Source organism: Crocodylus siamensis, chromosome 3, assembly GCF_052110815.1.
Source record: "Crocodylus siamensis isolate JL-2025a chromosome 3, ASM5211081v1, whole genome shotgun sequence".
Classification (NCBI taxonomy): Eukaryota; Metazoa; Chordata; order Crocodylia; family Crocodylidae; genus Crocodylus; species Crocodylus siamensis.
This window is the reverse complement of record NC_143397.1, coordinates 100,531,220-100,550,843: the sequence shown is the minus strand read 5'-3', so window position 1 is coordinate 100,550,843 and position 19,624 is coordinate 100,531,220. Positions and strand designations below refer to the sequence as shown.

Here is a 19,624-nt window from a genome sequence, read left to right as displayed (position 1 = left end):
AACAAGAGGTGCTGTCAAAAAAGGCTGATTTCCTGTTGCATCTGCCTGAGTATTCTTTTAACTGGGGTAGCAGGCAGGCAGGAAAACAGTGGGGATTTGAGAAAGTAAAAAGAAAGGGAAAAAAGACATAACTGAATAAAAACAAGAATGCAAATCACCCAATAAGCAATTAAAGGAAATCAAAGCAAAGCCCCAACTGATTTTTCTGATTGAAATAAACTTCTCTTCTGAAAAATCTTCCATAAAAAAGCTGTTATTCAAACTGCTGAACTGATGTGCTTAGCACCTTCCCAAACTACAACAAAACAGATGTTCTTGTCCTTGATCAGAGTGAGTAAACACCCGCTACCTTTCTTGGCTTTTGTCAGATACACATTCTTTTTTCCCCAATCTCCTGTGTTCAAAGTTCCCTTTTTTATGCCATAAAAGCATATGAAGGTTCTTATCACTTTAATTCTTATTGCATATTTATATACATATCTTTTTTATCTTTCCCAAAATGTACATCTGTGTGTATACAGATGGAGCAGAAAACATGGGTGTTAAAGTGACATCAAAATAGACTGAACTAAACTGTGCATGTTTAAGGACACAATTCCTAACTTTTGGGCCTAAAGCCAAGAGCATTTGCAGGATAGTAAGGTCCACCTTTTACCTGGTCTCCCCATGTTCTAAGCAGCCAGATTGGACACAGATTTTGAAAGCTGTCTCTGCTGCTATGTTTAAGATGGTAATAAATACCTTTGCAACTTTGAACTCAGTAAGATTCTGCATTCAGATGAATAGTAAACCTTTGAATTATTTCTTATGTCTTCCACAGACTGGAAAAAGAAATAGAAAAGCTAGAAAGTGAAGAATCCCAGATATCTGCCAAAGAACAAATCATCTTGGAGAAACTAAAAGAGACTGAAAAATCGTTTGAGGACTTACAAAAGGTATGTAGTGTCAGAGAGAGCCTGAGGCCAAGGCAGATGTCTTAATACTGACTGAAAGCAACTGATACAGTATAACATGCCTATCAGGGGTGTGCAAAATAGGATGCATTCAATTCAGCTTCGGCCCGACAGTGATTTGATTTGTTGATTCGGATCGCTGTCTCCCATTCAATTCAGCGAAATCTGAACCTGAAAATGCAATGCTGATTCAGAGAATCAGCAATTCAGCTATAGACACAGCTTTAAAAGTTTTTTCTACATACCTCAAGGTACTAGGCAGCTCGTGAATGCTGCAATGCTGGGGTGGATGGAGCATCCCACAGGAGCGCAGGGTGGGGGCTCCTGTGTGTTCAGTAGCGAACCCGGAAGTACTTCTGGTGCACTTCTGGATCCTCTGCCAAGCACGCTGGGGGCCCCCCAAATTCCACCTGGCTCAGCGATCAGCCGTGAGGGAACCCCGGGTGTCCCCCGTCCAGGAGGTACCAGTCATGAGCTGGAGGTGTGCGGGGGCCCCCCTGCATGCTCCCCAGCGGACCTGGAAGTGGACTGGAAGTGCTTCTGGTCCACTTCCTGGTCTGCTGCCAAGTGTGCTGGGGACCTCCCCCCCCATGCTCCTGTGGGATGCTACATCTGCCCCAGCATCTCAGCATTTACAAGCCACCTGGTACCTTGAGGTATGTAGAAAAAACATTTAAATCTGTATCTATGGCCGAATCATCAAATCTTTCAGAATCTCTCCAAATTGATTCGGAAGGTTCCAATTCGATTCGGAGAGATTAAAGGGTCTCCTGATTTGATGAGATTCAGCCACCAAATTGGGCTGAATCTCCACCGAATTGAATCAGGGACCAAAGCTTCACACAGCCCTAATGCCTATGCAGAGGTGGAGGATAGCAATGGAGTGCACAACCATTACTAAGCTGAGCAAGACCAGAAAAAATGGTGATTAGCTTTTATGGTAGAAAGGCTTCTCTCCATTTCACAGAGTGAGAAAGGATAGGAGTCCTGCAGCTACCGTGAAGAACACAAAGGAGACTAACAGGCTAGTTGGAGAGCAGTGTCTCTCTTATTCACTTCTGCAGCTTCTATGTAGAGAACCTCTCCTGTTAGTAGCTCTCCTAGTATGTATATTCAGCAGGCTCCCACTCTAATTGAGCCTGAGATCCAAATCACATACCTCATTCCTAAACATTTGCTTTCCACTTTAATCAGTAGGTGCTGTCATCTAAGTAATGGCAAGTAGTATTGAACCCACATAAAGTAGGTTCATTTGGCAATTACAAAATTAACCAACAAGCTGAGTAGGCTGCTAATCATGCTAGCCTTTCACCCTCTGGGTTGTGAACAGCTGAGCAGAGGCTGAGCCAAGGGTGAGACACAAGTCTGAATGAGATGCAAACAGCAGAGGCAGGCTGTTCCTGTTGATTTAGCAGGCACATTCATATCAGTCTGAGCGGTGCCTTTATACTGAAGTCAGTGGAATTAAACAAATGGTTTCCCACCTTAGCCATGAGCATCCTGACTGGCTTACACTATACTCCTCTATTCTAACCACCTCTGTAGCTAAGTAGCCATTTCCTTTTCCAAGGAGTTTTGCACACAGCAAAAACAGATAAAGAATCTAGAATAACACTTTGGTACTTTACATCACGCAAAGACTTAACCAATCCCCATCTTTTTGTCTTTACAGAGGTTCTCACAGCAGGATGGTGGTAAGTGTTTATACCATGATTAATAATTATAGTTTTAATGGGCAATTTGTAATAAAATACTGCTGCTACTTGTTGCAGGATGAGGATTATTGCTTGTATTTAGGCCTGGGCTGTCCAACTTTAGAGTGGCTGTAGTGATCATGGGCCTTGGGCCACACACCACACAGGCTGCACACTGTATGGGTTACCAGGACCCCTGCCATACAAACAGAACGAGCCCTCCTGCTGACACCATGCCAGTGAGCCCCCCTCAACCGCACTCCCCAGTACTGCCTCACAAGCAGCATGCCCCCTCCCCGCCACGTGGGCAGTGGGTATGGCTGGCAGGCAGGCACCATGCAGTCTGGATGCTGTCCATGGGCCACCAGCTGGACAGCCCTGATTTAGGCCGGCTGTGATTTTTTGACTGAAGCCATTAAATTTTTGGCTTTGCAGTTATTATATCACATGGAAAAATTGCTCTAATGTTCATTATGCTTTACAATGTTTTTGTGTCAAACACATGTGGGGTTAAGTTCTACTGCGTTACATCTGAATAAGCCACAGAAACGCTTTTAACTTTAAATCTGGCTATGCTTATGTCCAGCATTTTCAGAATGTTTTTCTTAGAAAGCTTTATTTTTGGGAGCAAGACTGCTATAGAACTTGAACATGTTTCCTAGTGATAAATATGAAAACTCTCTGCAGTCCTCATTTTAGGATTTTGAAATGTCTGCAGAAAGGACTGCATGATGAAGTGTAACCCCATCAGATGGAATGATACTAGATCTTTTGATTGGGATGGTTGATGCAGACGTAAGTGTCTGCAGACATTAAGTGTTGCAAGGCTTTTTCTTTGCCCTCAGTTCTGAGCCCAGTGCATACTTTGTCCACTACACATTTCTTGTACATAATATGCTTTATTTAGTTGCTTCTATATCACCCTAGAGTTTTTTCTCCCATGTACTTCCTTCAACAGCCTTTGCCATATCATTGACAAGAAATAACATTCTATGAGGCACAAAGTTGCTTCTTCTGACAGACCATGAACCAGACAAATAATTTGATCACATAAATCTTAAGACAAGAGGTAGCAGAGCATAACATAGAACTGAGGTGCTGCCTTTCTATTAAGTCAATCTTACTCCCATTAGCCTAAAGAAAGCTACAAGGCTAATGGCATTCCATATTACAGAAAAGTGGCCTGGAAGGATACCTCAGGAGGTTGTTTAATCTAGCCCTCTGCTCAAGGCAGGACCATCCCTATCTAAGTGATTTTATAGAATTGTTTATCTAACCTACTAGTCCTCTTGAAACAGCATGAGCAACCTGCCTCCAGAACTGCCAGGCACAGTACCCAAAACCCAAAGTTGCCACAGGTAAAGCAAGGGAGCAACAACATTGCCAATGTCATGCCACTGTAAAGACAAGAAATAGTCATGAACTTTTCCTTTCCACAAAAGACATTTTAAATTTTCAAGGAAACCTTCCTTCCCAGCTTGTGCCAAGAGCTAAAGAGAAAAAAAATCCTGGAAAGAAAAGACTACAAAAAAATCCACTGTGGGAAAACTAAAATGTAATTTTTCTTCATGCTCCCAGGGCTGCCCACCTATCAGCAAACTGCTGGCCCAAGTAGGTAGGCAGCTTGGAGAACCTCTTGCCCAAGGAGTTGTGTCTCTGGGGGAACTGGGGAGCCAGCTGCCTGGGGAGTCACCTGCTGCACAGTCTAAAGCTCCAGCAGGTCATCACAATGCCTGCTTTCCGTCAAGAGTTTTATTAAAGGTGACATGTTCCCATGGAACATTTTCACATTCAGAAATTGGCTTTTTCCAATGGAAAAACATTCTGTTGGAGAATGTTCCTCTGGTTTTGAATGCATATAATATCCATTAAAGCCAGGAAGGGCTTAAACAGCCAGAAGAGCCGTCATACAACATTTTCCACCTTCACTTCAATACTATATGCTGACCAAATGCTGCAAATTCTCTTTGCATACTATAAAAGCAATTCTCTTTCAGTTGTCTGCATTCATACAGTGTTCATAAACAATTGAATAAAATGAGGACTCTTTTTCATTTAGATTAATAACCTGTTTTGATTAAATTTAAATTACTTCACTAGTTAATTATATTCTCCATGTGAAAACTCCCATATAGTTAGAAAGCACTGCTTTGACGGATGTGTACAGTAATAATTAGTTTATGGAGTCAATAACCCAAATGCAGCTGATGAGCCTGAATACTGAACTTTGCATTTAGGTCAGCAAGTAAGCATTAAAGCTGTTTAAATTAATGTGTTGCCAGACAGCACTTTAAGAGGAAGCCTACACATGTTGTGTGTGACAGCATTTATCTACAATAACTTGCATTCCAGACACTGGTACTTGATGCACATTAAACTGGTAGGACATAAAATACCAAAGTTAAGACTATGAGCCCTCCATTGGTTGTCCCAGGTTTTCATCTGTAAATATAGATGAAGGATATGTGGAATGGTCCAAATATAGGGCTGTACAGAGAGCTTTATGAGTAGGGACCTACCAAATCCATGATTTTGTAGATTCTGTGAAAACTGGCATTGCTGATGAAATCCAGGCAATGCTTGCAAAATCTATGGAAAAAAACCTACAGAAAAGAAAATTCTGGCTCCTCAGAAGGAGCCAGCAGTCCTCATCATGCTGCAGCAGCCGAGTGGGACAGGAAAGAGGGGAGGAAGGGCTGCCTACTTGAACAGCTGTGGGCAAGATAGCTGCCACCACTGCCTCTCACCACTGATTGGCTACAAGGGTCACATGTCATGTAGCCCCCACCCCTCTCCAATTGGCAGTGAGGGGCAGGGCTGCATGATGGACGGTCCTTGCAGCCAATCAGCGGTGAAGGATGGAGCCATTGGGACTCTTTGGCCAATCAAGAAGTGTGTGTGGAGGGGGGTGTGCCATGCTTCACCCACAAAATGATTACACCGACCCACGTTCTGCTTGCAAAGTCTGCCTGCAAATTAAGTAGATCCCTATTGATGGGTACTGGAGCTTTTGTGGAGAGTTACAGTGTAACATGTAGGACCTTAAAGCCCACTGAATCAATTATAAGACTCCCATTGACATCAGTGGTTAACATCAAACCCATATTGCTGTGCTGTGCCCCAACCCCCTATTAACAAATTACTCCACTTTTTGATGATGTCTGCATTAGAAACTGAGTTCAAGATCAGGTCCCAGGTAAATAAATCATTTCTAATTAGAAAAGGGAAAATTATTTAAAATATATTAAGAATTCACTCTGACCCTAAATGAGGCCACTCCAGCTGAACTGTTTGGGTAGCCATGTCTTCTAACAAGTTTGACTGTAATACAAAGGCAATATTACCGCAATGATGAACTTTTCTGGCAGGGTATTTTTTTTTTTAACTTTTGCTTCAAATTCAAGCTATGGTAATGATAGCCAACATATTATGAAAAGTTTTTCCTGAATTAAAGACTGCTTTGAGTTTTGACTGGACTAAATTAAGTCACTCATTTCCTTGCTACATAAGATATGTGACCCGGCTGGTGTCTTTTATTAGTAATTTTTTATTATTATTCATTGACTATCAACACTGGATAAATTTCCTACCTCATCACAGTTTGTTTAGTCAAACAAATTATTAGGCTCAGCCAGTGGGTCACCAGGTGACATTCTGTGCTCTATGTTATACAGGAATCCAAACTGCATGGTAGAATAGTCCCTTCTGGCTTTTAAGTCTAAGAATTGCTTTGTGCTTTACAAAGACCATACCAGTACTTACAGGCACACATAAACTAGATGCTGACCTTGTAATTCAAATTCCAAATATCAAGTTCAGAAATTTCTTTTTACATAGGCCCAGAAAGCAACATTAGAAGGTTCATCTGAAGCATCTAGAATTGACCTGTATGAGAGGAAGTGCAATTGAAAAGAGCTTCATCACAGCAAATAGTTTGTCCCTGGAGTAGATACTATTGTAATTGGGACTCGGTCTTTACAAGGTAGAAGAGTCCCAAGGGGAGTTAGGAACCTAAGGCATTTATACACATACTTTTCTGTCCCACAATGCAATGGAGATCCGCCACTTTGGAGCAGACTCGATGAATCAAGTCTGCTATACAAGTGAGCTGAGGCAAACTGTGCTTCGCCATGTGCAGCTGTATAAATAGCAAAATGCACATCAGCACACAGAAAATGGCAGCAGTGCGCTTTTGAACTAAAGCACCTCCTACGCGTTTTAGTTCAAAAGCGTGCTACCACCATTTCTCAGCACTGACAGACATTTTGCTGCTTATACAACTGCAAGTGTTATAGCACCAGGCGCTTTTCAAAGTGCCCAGTGCCGTGGCACTTACATGTGTAAAAATGCCCTTAAACTGCTTAGGTGCTTTTGTAAATCCCATGCCTGTCTGCACCTAAATCTGGATCTATGGGGGTCTCATAAATACGAATGGATCCCAGCCAGAAAATGATGACTATGGTATTTCCCAGTGTTTTCATTATCCCACTGAATGGGGCTCAGAAAAGGACGTTCCCTCTATACCTATATTTTGAGGCACATTCTCTTTACAAAAGGAAGGAGACAGGTGAAGCTTGTGATTTCTGAAAGATTGAGGAACTTCCAAATAAATTGCAAAATAAAACTAGGGGTTTAAAAAAAACAACATAATAATAATGTATAATCAGAGCAAAAATGTAACTATTTAGATGTGTGCCTATCATCAACACATCATCATTTTGCTAGTATACTACACCCCTGCTTTTCATCTTTCATCTGTTAATTGTCATGCATTATAAGCTCTTTGGCCTTGTCTAGACGGGCACAGCCATGTGGTATGTGGCACAGCAGACATGTCTGTGATGTGCCGCCTACCACACATTCAGCTGTTGTTCACGCTGCAAGGGAGCAATGCGGGGGTGGGGATTACCCCTGGATATCTAGGGATTAAAAAAAACCTGCAGAAAAAAAAACACACAAGAGTAGCACACGCGGGGGCACCATACGCCACTCAAAACCAGAGCCTGGCCAGCCAGGCTCTGAGCGGCAGGATTGCCACTGCTGCAGCCCCAGGAGACCCCCAGGACCCCAGGTAAGGCTACTGGGGCCAACCTGATACTGGCCCCAGTCTCCCCTACTGCACCCGGGGTAAACTGCTGTGTGCCAGAGGGCACATGGCACAGCCATTTATCGGCGACAATTAGTGGCAACACAAGGTGTCCCGCTGCTAGTTGTCTCTGGGGAACCAAACATCCACGCTTATGTGGACATGGCCTTTGAGGCCTGAGACCAAACCTTCCCTTATCCAGTCTTTTGAATGAACCGTCATTTCACTTGTATTCTGTGCTTTAAGGGAAGTCCCAGTTTACAAGCCCACCACACTGATGGTGACAGTATACCATAGGGAAATGTGATTTGACTACAAATTTGTGTTTGCAAAACAATTATTTTTCTTTTTGTCTAGAGGCAAATTAGTGGGCATAAACTATAGCTGATGTTAACAGGTATAAACAGGTCTGTAGCTAATTGGAAGCAGTCTGGTAACAGGGATTTTTGATCATCTTTCAGAGGAACATAGAAATAGTTCTGTTACAGCAAATGAATCATGTCTTTGACAGTCATAATTATATCTTTCAAAGGCAAGTTCAAGGACTTGTGCAATGGACAAATAAAGAATAACCTAATTCAGAGATCAAAATGCAACATCTAATCACTCATAGGAAAGTAGGGCTGAAAGGAACCACATGCAGTCATGTAGTCCAGGCCGCTACTTAAGGCAAGATCATGCCAGACAAGTTTCTGACTAACCTGCTTTTGAAAGTTTCCAAGAATGGAGATTCCACAACTTCTCTAGTCAGATTCCAGTGTCTAACCACTCTCATAATCAGAAAGTTCCTCCTAATCTCCATCCTAAATTTCCTCTGCTGCAGGTTGAGGCTTTTGCTCCTAGTCCTGTCCCTTACAGCCATAGAGAAAAGCCCATCACCATCTCTGGAATCATCCTAAAGGTATCAAATGCCTCACATTCTTCTCTTCTCCAGGCTAAATAACCCTGGCTCTGTCAGCCTTTCCTCATAAGTCTTATCTCCCAAGCCCCTGATCATTTTTACTGGCCTGCACCAGACTTTTTGCAAAATGTCCACATCCTTCTTGAAGTCTGGGACCCCAAACTGGACATGGGACTTCAGGTAAGGCCTCACCAATGCTGAATACAGCAGAAGATTCACTTCCCTTGATCTGCAAGTGACACTCCTGTTAATACATCCTAGGGTTATGTTGGTTTGTTTTGCAACAAGAGCACACTTGGCTCATATTCAACCTACGGTCCACCATAACCCCTAGATCCTTCTCAGCACTACTACAACCTAGCCAGTCATTCCCCAGCCTGTATTTCAGCATGCACTTATTCTGTCCCAAATTCAGGACTTTGCACTTGTCCTTGTTGAATATTATTTCATTGATCGCAGACCATTTTTACAGTCTATCCAGCTCATTCTGGACCCTAGCCCTGCTCTCTGGAATGGGCATAATTTCACCCAACTTGGTGTCATCCACAAATTTCCTAAGTGTGTTTCTGATCACATTATTAATGAAGATGTTGAATAATACCTGACCTAGGACAGACTCCTGATGAACCCCACTTGATACTTCCTTCCAGCTAGACATTAAGCCATAGAGAACTACACATTGAATACAATAATCCAATCAGTTAGGTCTTACAGAACTTTTGCTTAGTCTATTTCTTTAGCTTGTAAATAAGAATGCCACAGTACACAGTGTCAAACGCTTTGCAGAAAAAAGTGCTGGGGCAAGATGACCCCAGCCAGATGCCTATCCAGCCTTCTCTTAAAGACTCCCAAGGTAAGGGAGAGCACCACCGCTTTTGGAAGCCCATTCCAAATTTTGGCCACCCTTACCATGAAGAGCTCATACCACAAATATGATCCTTCATAATGCATGACTTGCTTTTGATGAATCCATGACGACTGTTTTTGATCAACTTGCTTTCCCCTAGGTGCTTTACAGTGGATTCCTTGCAGACTTGCCCCATGACCTTTCCAGATCTTACTGACTGGTCTGTATTTCCTTGGATCCTCCTTCTTCCTCCTCTTAAAGATAGGCACTGTTTGCTCTTTTCCAGGTATCTGTGACCTCATCCAACGTCCATGAGTTCTCAAAAAGGATAATCAATGGCTCCAAAATTACCTCAGCCAGTTCTTTCAGTACCATCAGGTATATTCTATCTGGCCCTGTTAACCTAAAAGTATCTAACTTTTCTATAAATAATCCCTAACTTGTTCTGCCGTTACTCTAGGCTGTTTGTCTCCTTCCCTATCTCTGCTGTCACTGCATTCATCATTGTGTAGCTGTGGCTGATTGTGAAAATGGAAGTAAATAAGGCATTAAATACTTCAGCTGTCTGCATCATCTGTATCCAGGGGCGTCATGTAGGGTGTACATGCGGATGTACGTGCATCCCCTGAAAATAGGGCCTGATTGCTGGTAGGTGGTTGCTGACTCATGGTGGGCACTTACTGCCACCCCCCACCACCCTGCCGCCAACAATGCCAGTGGCATCTGCGGGAGCTCCCCTGCTCACTGCTGCTGGGTTCCCGCTGCCAGCACAGCCATACCCCCCACAGCCGCTGGGGGCACACGCTGGTCATGTTTGTATCCAGATTGCCTTCCACATTGTGTAAGGGATTGTAGCAAGACCAAGGCCCCAGGGGTGGCTTTGAAGCTCCCTGGTAGCTAGAAGCATCCTGCCCCACTCCACCTCCTTGTGGTATCCTCCTATTCTACCTTACCTGCCATGCTTGATGTAACTAATATTACTTAGGGCCTAATATTCCCAGGGCCCCAAAGTGAGCCTCAGTCCCTCTGCTATCTATTATCTTGTGCGCCCAGCTGGCACCCATCTCACTCATCTGACTCTGAGTCATGGCTCCTTGGCTATGACTTAGAGCACAAGCTGCCTTAGGGATGATAACTGTGGCTCGATCCTCCCCTGAAGCCATGCCCATGCCTCATAGATGTTACTCTTGATTCAACTATCAGCCTGTAGAGGCTTCAACTTTCTTGGCCTTAGCTCCTGGTTACTCTTGCTGCAGGCTTCTAGCCCAGACCCACTGGCTCTGGCCTGGCTTCTGAGCCTCAGCCCCTCCTTTGTTGAGCCTCGCTCTCTCAGGACGCAGGCTCTGGCTCTCTCGGCTTTGGCCTGTACCTTGCCTCTTGCTCTTGGGGCACAGGCTCTGGCCCTCATGGCTCTAGACTGTGCCACTTCTTGTTCTTGCTCTCATAGAATCATAGAATCAATGAGTCAAAAGGGACCTAGATAGATCATCTAGTCCAACCCCCTGCCATGGGCAGAAAGGAGCACTGGGGGTGAGAGGGGTCATAAGACCCCAGCCAGGTGCCTATCCAGTCTCCTCTTGAAGATCTCCAGGGAAGGTGAGAACACCACCTCTCCAGGAAGCCTCTCCCTCACCCTTTCATAGTTTCATAATTAGTAGGGTCAGAAGGGACATGAGCAGATCATCAAGTCTGACCCCCTGCCATGGCAGGAAAGAGTACTGGAGTCAAACGACCCCAGCAAGGTGATTGTCTAGCTTTGTCTTAAAGACCCCTAGGTTAGGAGCCAGCACCACTTTGATTGGAAGTTGGTTCCAGATCCTAGCCGCCCTGACCATGAAGTAGAGCCTCCTGATGTCTAGTCTGAATCTACCCTCTGCCAGCTTGTGACCATTATTTCTAGTCACTCCTAGTAGTGCTCGGGGGAACAGGGACTCCCCCAGTTCCTGCTGGTCCCCTTTGACTAGTTTGTAACAGGCCACTAGATCCCCCCTCAGCCTTCTCTTGTGGAGGCTGAACAGGTTCAGGTCCCATAGCCTCTCCTTGTAGGGCCTGCCCCCGATCATACAAGTGGCCCTCCTCTGGACCCTCTCCATGCTGTCCACGTCCCTCTTGAAGTGCGGCACCCAGAACTGGATGCAGTACTCCAGCTGCAGCCTGACCAGTGCCACATAGAGGGGGAGGATCACCTCCTTGAACCTGCTCGAGATGCATCTGTGGATGCATGACAAGGTGCAGTTGGCCTTCCTGACCGCATCCCCACACTGCCGGCCCATGTTCATCTTGGAGTCAACGATGACTCCAAGATCCTTTTCTGCCTCTGCACTGAAGAGAAGGGAGTTCCCCAGCCTGTAGGTATGGTGCTGGTTCTTCCTCCCCAGGTGCATCACCTTGCAGATGTTGAAGATGTTGGCCCGAGGACCAAGCCCTCCTGAACCCCACTTCCCACATCCCTCCAGGTCGAAAATGACCCATCCACCACCACTCTCTGGATGCGACCCTCCAGCCAGATGGTGACTCATTTGACTGTGTAGGTGTCAACAGCACAGTCCCCCAGTTTTTTAAGGAGAACAGGGTGAGGGACAGTGTCGAAGGCCTTCCAAAAGTCCAGAAAGACTATGTCCACTGCTACCCCTGCGTCTAAGGATTTGGTCTGACAGGACCTGCCTCTAATGAACCCATGTTGGTTGCCCCTAAGCATAATCTCCCCTGCTGGCCCCTCGTGGCATGTGCCAAAATAATTCTCTCAAAAAGCTTACCCAGAATCAAGGAAAGACTAACTGGCCTATAGTTTCCCGGGTCCTCCTTCCTCCCTTTTTTGAAGATGGGAACCACATTGGCCCTCTTCCAGTCCTCTGGCACCACACCAGAGCACCACGAGTGCTCGTAAAGCCATGCCAGGGGTCCCGCAATGACCTCAGCTAATTCCCTCAGCACTCTGGGATGGAGATCATCTGGACCAGCTGGTTTAAATACGTCCAGTCCCTCCAGCAGTTCATTGACTAGATCCTCACTGACCCTTGGCCTAGGTGAGCCTCCCCTGGCACCTGAGGGGAGCCCAGTGGGGGGGCTGATCCAGTCCCTGCTCAGGAAAATGGAGGCAAAGAAGTCATTAAATAGGTTAGCTTAGCCATCTGGTGTGATGACCAAATTTCCTAGCGTGACTTGCAGGGGCTCCATGTTATCTGGTACCTTCTTTTTGCCCCCTATGTATTTAAAAAAGGACTTCTTGTTGTCCTTGATCCAGGTAGTTAGTCCCAATTCCATCTCCGCCTTCCTGACTGCCCCATACATCCCCGAGCAACCACAGTATAATCCTCCCTGGTGATGGCCCCTCCCTTCCACTGGGTGTATGCCTCCCTTTTAGCTAGAAGACATTCCTGGATGCTTTTGGTGAGCCATGGGGGCGTTTGTGCCCTCCTGCTCCCTTTGATCTGTGTTGGCATTACCTCCCTTTGGGCTTGGAGGATCATCTCCTTAAGAAGTGACCACTCTTCTTGGACACCTGGCTCCCCTCCCCTCAGGGACCTCAGTGCTTCCCCAACTATTCCCCTTAGCTCATTGAAGTCTGCTCTCATGAAATCTAGGGATGCTGCCATGCTGCAGGTCTTTGCCAACTTGTGCTGGATGGTGAATTCCAGCAGGCGATGATCACTGTCGCCCAGCTGGTTGAGCACCTGCAGCCCCCTCACCAGGTCATCACCCATGGCCAGCACCAGGTCCAACAAGGCATCTCCCCTGGTGGGGCTATGCACCTCCTAGGTTAGATGAAGGTCCTCCATTTTGGCTAGGAACCTACGTGAGCGGTCAGACCTGGCTGACTGCTCTTCCCAGCAGATGTCTGCAAAGTTCAGGTCACCCATCCTGACCACGTCCTCTGACCTAACTACCTTCATGAGATGACTTCAGAATTCCTGGTCTAGCTCTTCCCCTTGGTTGGGTGGTCTGTAGTAGACCCCCACCATTAAGTCTCTTTCCCCTTGACTGCCTTGTATTCTAATCCAGAGCACTTCCATGTACCCATCCTCTGACTCTGTGCAACCTGATGACCATGTGTATTCCTCCTTAATGTAGAGCACCACACCCCAGCCTGTCCTCCCTGTCCTGTCCCTCCCATGCAGCCTATAGCCCTTAATATTCACCGCCCAGTCATGCATTGGGTCCCACCACGTTTCAGTGAGCCCCACTATGTCTGGGTTGGTGTCAGCTAGCAGGAAGGTAAGTTCCTCCTGCTTGTTTCCCATACTACAGATGTTTGTGTAGAGGCATTTGAGGCCTCCTGAGGATGTGTGCACTGACCCCCTAGTATCAACATTGCCCTGGCCGCTGTTGCTTACCTGTGTATATGTTCCACTGTTCAGTCTAGGCTGGGCTGTACTTGTGGGTGCTGCTTGGTTTAGCAGTCCAAGGCTTCCTCCTTGGCAGAGCTTCCTCCTACTTTGGCAAGGCTTCCTCCTACTTTGCAGAGCTTTAAGTACCGAGTGCCCCAGGCACGCTGATATGTGGCCTCCAATCCTCCCATACAGACACAACTCTATCCTCCAGTATAAAATGTATCTGCAGCACAAACACAACCACCTCTTCCAAGGTAACAGTGCTGGCCCCTCATTCTGGATCAGTGTCACCCTGCAAGCTGTATTTCCCTTCAACCTGTCATCTCCCAGCTATCATGACTGGCTTTATTGCCAGGTTGTCTCCTGTAGCTCCTCTGTCCCAGGTGATCCACTGCCTGCTGCATGCAGTACCAGACTGCCTACCTTGCTTCAGGTGCTGGGCTTATATGCACTGAAGCAATGCTGTTTCCAGTCAGGTGACTCTTCAGTCATACATGGGGGTTTCACCTTCCTCCTAACGGCCAGCCTGCCCTTCCTTGCTGCAGCTTAATCCAGCTGCTTGCAGCCTTTACTCTCAGGCCACCTAGAAATCTGCTCCACACCACGAACTTATTACAGTGCAGCCAGCTTTAGTTCACCTGCCTGCCTACACAGCAAAGTTAACATGCTGCATTTGACCCTGAAAGCAGGGGTAGGAAAACCCCAGCACAGGTGCTAGGGCATGGCATTTGAAGGCATTTTGCTTGGCACGCACACCTCAGTGTGAACAGTGGAGAAGAGGCCAGGGCTGTGCTGCCACAAAAAGGATTGAGACCCTCATGGCTCCCCCACTGTCCACCCCGGCACGCCAACATCTTTTAAGTTTAGGTTGTGGGTGTTTTTGGTACTCTGCCCAAAAATGTTGCCAACCCCTGCCTTAAAGTAACAAGGAGCAATGGTCTCAAGTTGCAGCAAGGGAAGTTGAATTTAGATATTAGGAAAAACTAGGAGGGTAGTAAAGCACTAGAACAAGTTACCCAAAGGGGTTGTGGAATCTCCATCCTTGGAAGTTTTTTAAGACCCAGCTAGGCAAAGCCTTGACTGAGATGACCTAGTTAGGGATGGTCCTGCTTTGAGCAGGGAGTTGGACTAGATGACCTCCTCAGGTCCCTTCCAAGCATAAATTTCTGTGATTCTGTGATTTCTAACAGGACCCTTGGGCTTGCTATTACAGGGACCTATGGAATCTCTGGTCTTCCTTTTATTTGTGACATACTTTAACAGGAGGCCTCCTCAGGGCCGATTTGCTTTTGGCCCACCCACCTGTTTCTGAGCCAACTGCCTGCCTTCTGTTCTGCCATGCCTTGTTGTTATTAATTAATGATCTTAACTAGGCGGGAGCTTGCCCATTTTCTTGTGCTGATGCCAGGGAGCGCTATCTGTGGCTCCATACCTCCCCTACACCACAGCCCATGCCTCACAGATGGCATCCAGCTGTTATCAACATCATTGGCCCCATACTGAGCCCCAGAATCCTCCTATCAGGACCCCTCCATGATCCCTACATTCAGGTGGCCTACCCTACCCTCATTCAGGGCTGCCTCACTCCTTGAAACTCTTTCCCCTTTCGGGTGTGTTCCCCTCCCAGGACCTTTGGCAACACAGGCCCTGGCCTTGCTTCCAAGGCCAGTCGGGAACCCCGGGCCCTCCAAGCTCTGGGCATCCCTCGCCATGGGCCCCTGGCCCTTTTGACTGTTCTGGTCCTGGCTCCAGCTCAGACCAGTTGAGAATACTCTCAGTCAGGCCTCTGAGCCTCTAGCCCCACTCACACTCCTGAGGTCTGCCCTCAGGACCCAACCAGCAGTTGCGACCCACCAGGCCATTCTATCCAGCCCGTGGGGCCCCTAAAAAATTAATATTCATCTGCCCCTGGTTGCCTGTCATGTGGCCCTCAATGGCTTGCCACAACTCAGTAAATGGCCCTCCACCTGAAATAATTGCCCACCCCATCCTAGGCAGACATGTGGGCTATGGTGCCCAGTGCCAGGGTCAGTGTTGGGGGAGCTGGGAATAGCTGGCTCCAGCCCTGTCCAGAGCTAGCTGAGACCACAGTAGGCATTACAGTGTGATTGCTCAGAACATATTCTAACTTTTCATACAGCCTGGTAATGCTTACTACAGTCTAAATAAAACACGTCCTAAGTGTCCCATGATCAAGACCCAGAGACATCCAGTATGCCATGGTCCACTGATCTACCTCCAAAGCAGTGGGAGGTAGGAAAAGCACTAGCTCCCTGAAAGCCCACCCAAGGGTAAGCTGTCAATTCCCACTGATTGGTGGGAAGGGGGCTATTCTCCTAACAGTTCCTAACCTACAAGAAGAGCCTCCACTTGGTGCACCCCTCAGGTTCAATTCCTCCCTGCCATAGGTGACTAGTATTGGGGCCACAGGGGGGGCACATACCTCCCCCCCGACAGGGCCACCGATGCCACCAGCGACTTCGGCAGGTGCTTGCCAGCTCCGTCCCCATCACTGCCAGTGGCTTCTACGGGTGCTCACCAGCCCCATCCCCACTGCCAACACCAGCTTCAGTGGGTGCTCGCCAGCCCCATCCCTGACGACGATGCTGACACCAGATTCTGTGGGTGCCCCCCAGACTCGGGAGACACCAGTAGCCCATGTTCCTTGCCACCCACGATCATTTTGCTGTGGTGGGAATGCTGCCAGAGCCCCAAGAAGGATTCTGCCATGGGAAAAGAACCGTCAGCTGGTGCTGCCTCTGGTTCCCCTGGGAGGTGATTGGGGGAGGGGGGCGGGGGGGGTGGAGACAGACAGTTCTCCCATGGCTGCAAGGCTCCTGGCCTTGGGCAGCTTTGCAGCTGTTTTCTATCTCCCCCTCCCCCACCTCCACCCCCACCCCCCCCACACACCTTCCAGTGGAACCAGACGCATGCAAGGAGTCAGAGACAGCTGTGCTACCACTGCAAAGCTCCCAGAGCTTTGGCAGAATTGTCTCCAGGCCCTGCATACCTCTGGGCCTGCTGGGAGGCATGCAGGGAATAGGAGACAGCTGTGCTGCAACTGCAAGGCAGCCCAGGCACAGGGAGATTCCTAGGCTCTACAAAAGGCAATGGGGTTGGGGATTGCAAAGGCCTGAGCCAGGAGCTGAAGTCGGGGAAGCTGTGCCTGTCCTAGTTCATGGTCCCACTGGCTTTAAATGCCATATGTCACCTACACTTAGCAATCTAAGAGCCAGGAGCCAGGGTCAGGGAAGCTGTCCCCAGCCCTACTTCCCTGCACCTCTGACTTTAAACTATCCTGTGTGCAGCCCAGGTGAGCTGCATGTGAGAAGATATAAAACCAGAGGCCTGGCTATTGGCAGCCTGTCTTCTTCCCAGGTAGGGGAGAGGACAGGCTGCCAATACAGGAGCTCCTCTAAGTGCAGGGGAGCAGCTCAAGTGTGCAGGTCTCCAGCCAGAGGGCTGGAACATTTATATGTGTGCTCCAGCTCCTGGGCTAATTTTCAACCATTGAGAAATCCTTAACAGTAGAAATGAACATTCATACCCAGCCTGTGTCATGCTACTGATACAGCATGTGGCATCGCAGACAAAAAACTGACAAGGCTTTCATTTAAACAAGGAATGAAACAGGCTGCAGAAAGCATCAATTATCTCTACACAATGTGGCAATAAAACTCAGAGACATGATATAGTGTGAGGCTGTGTGCACACTGTGAGTTCATCATTCTCAGTTAGGTTGAACAAAGACCATTTTCTAAGGATATAAAAACATCATGGTCAGATGTGATGTGGCTTCTCTGGCATCACTGGACTTACACAGAGGGTAGGGACACCTGTACATTTGGAGCAATTTCAAAAGGGGAGGTGTGGGAGGAGTGGGGACTCTTGTTCCAAACAGAATAGCAGCTGTTATATTCTAAGAGTTAAGCTTGAGCAAGGCTAGAACAATACAAATGTAGCAAAGGCACTCCAGCATCAACACTGCTCCATCCAGGGTTAAAACTGGAGCAGTTTTACTATCTTTGTATCACTCCCAGCTTATCCACATGCAGCTGTTAGAAGGAAACAACTGCTACCCACTCCCAATCAGCAGTTCCCTGTTTATTAGATGTATATCATACTTTATCCAAAAAGTGTTGAAATATTCCCCTTTTGACCTGGCTTCAAACATACATGGGTCCATACTTTGAGCAGTGAACATGACCTTAGAATTCCTTGGCTGCTCCCACAGCTCCCTGCAGGTGAGTCTATGGGGAGGGAGAGGCATAGACAATGTGTTAGCACGGTGGGACACTGCCTGCCACCCCTCCTCCTCTCTGGGGTCGAGCCATGGCTGGAGGGAAGCAGCAGCGGCAGTCGAGCCATAGTAGTAGGGTAGAGCCACAGCCTGGTGCGTGAGTGGCTGGTAGAGGGAGAAGGTGAGGGCAGCATGGCCTCCCCCTCTGCCCCCCATCACTCTTCACACTGCCGGTGGTGTGGCTTGCACGGGGGTTCTGGTGGCAGTGGCAGCAATAAGTCTCATTGCTCTGCTCCACTCTCCCATGCCAAGTCCTACCTGCTGGGATGTGGAGGTGGCTCCTGCCCATGCCTGTCCAGCTAGGCTGCAGCCCCATGCCTGCAGTGGGTGCACAAATCTGGGAGGGACACATGCTCCCTGCATGCCCCACGCACCCATTCCCTGGCCCACACACCGGGGGGCTGCGGCCCAGGGGCAGGAGGCAGCAGGTCAGGAGTGACAGCAGGGCTAGGGGGCTGTTTTCTACTTAAGCTATTTCCTGGGTGGGACTAGCCATCAGTGCTTACAAATAGATCCTGGTACAAAAAAGACTGAGAACCACTGCTTTAAGTAAAATGAGATCACTTAAAAAAATCCATTAATATTTTTCACATAGGTGCTGTATTATTTTTCATCACAACAGTATTTATACCTTTTAAATAAATCTGGACATAAATCTGTGTCCATTGTAAAGAGGCTAAGTGAAGGAAATGCCATGTACAGAAAAGTGAGGACGTGTAAGCAAGGTCATATTTCCTCAGTTTGACTTTGAAACATAGGACTTGCCATACCAGATCCAACCTCAGTTCCTGTCTTTTGACAGTGGTCTACACCACATGTTTCAGAGGAAGATCATAGAGTGGGAAAATCTTCCCCTACATACATCTTCTCCTAATCTCTAATAGGTAGAGATAAACCATGAGGCACACTATTAAATATCCCTTCTGTTTATTTATTTACAAATATGCATAATTCTAGCTAACCCTCATAACACCCCATCATTAGGGGAAGAAGAAAAACCGAAAGCAGGGAAATTAATATCTTGTCAAGGACCATAGCAGGGAGTTAATGTCAGAGTAGGAATTATAATCCAATTTTCTGTTCTGACCATATATGCTTTGTGAACAAAAACAATTATCTATTACTTTTTCATCACTTCTAGAACACAAACTGGTTCTTCTTCTGGCAAGCAGAAAGAGCCAGCCATTCTGTGTTTAGAGATTTGAGAAATAAAAATGTCCTAGCCACTTGCTGACAGTATTTCTCAGAGGGCTGATCTACATGTGCGCTTTAATGCACAGTAGCCCATTTTATTGTGCATTAAAATGTTACAAAAAACAGTGCAATTACACTAATGTGCAATAAAAAAACCTACTGCACATTAAGCATCACTTAAAAACTGTGCACATTTGTTACTATACATAAAGGCCGCCTAATGCACGTTTCTTTAGTACCTCACATTGGAGGTACTGAATTTAATGTGCATTAGAAAAAGTGCCTTAAAGCACGTGTAGATGCACCCAGTATAACTTC

The 19,624-nt window shown here is 46.9% G+C and overlaps 1 protein-coding gene across 8 annotated transcripts in view; it reads left to right on the top strand.

Moving 5' to 3' along the window:
- The window catches only part of PALM2AKAP2 (PALM2 and AKAP2 fusion), a 472,880-nt gene that overhangs the window by 208,150 nt on the left and 245,106 nt on the right, over nt 1-19,624 (top strand). For all 8 annotated transcript variants that reach the window (XM_090038872.1, XM_090038871.1, XM_090038869.1 and 5 more), the window contains exons 4-5: nt 821-935; nt 2,626-2,647. In XM_090038872.1, the coding sequence (XP_089894998.1) occupies nt 821-935; nt 2,626-2,647 (137 nt within the window). The remainder of the gene's footprint in view (nt 1-820; nt 936-2,625; nt 2,648-19,624) is intronic.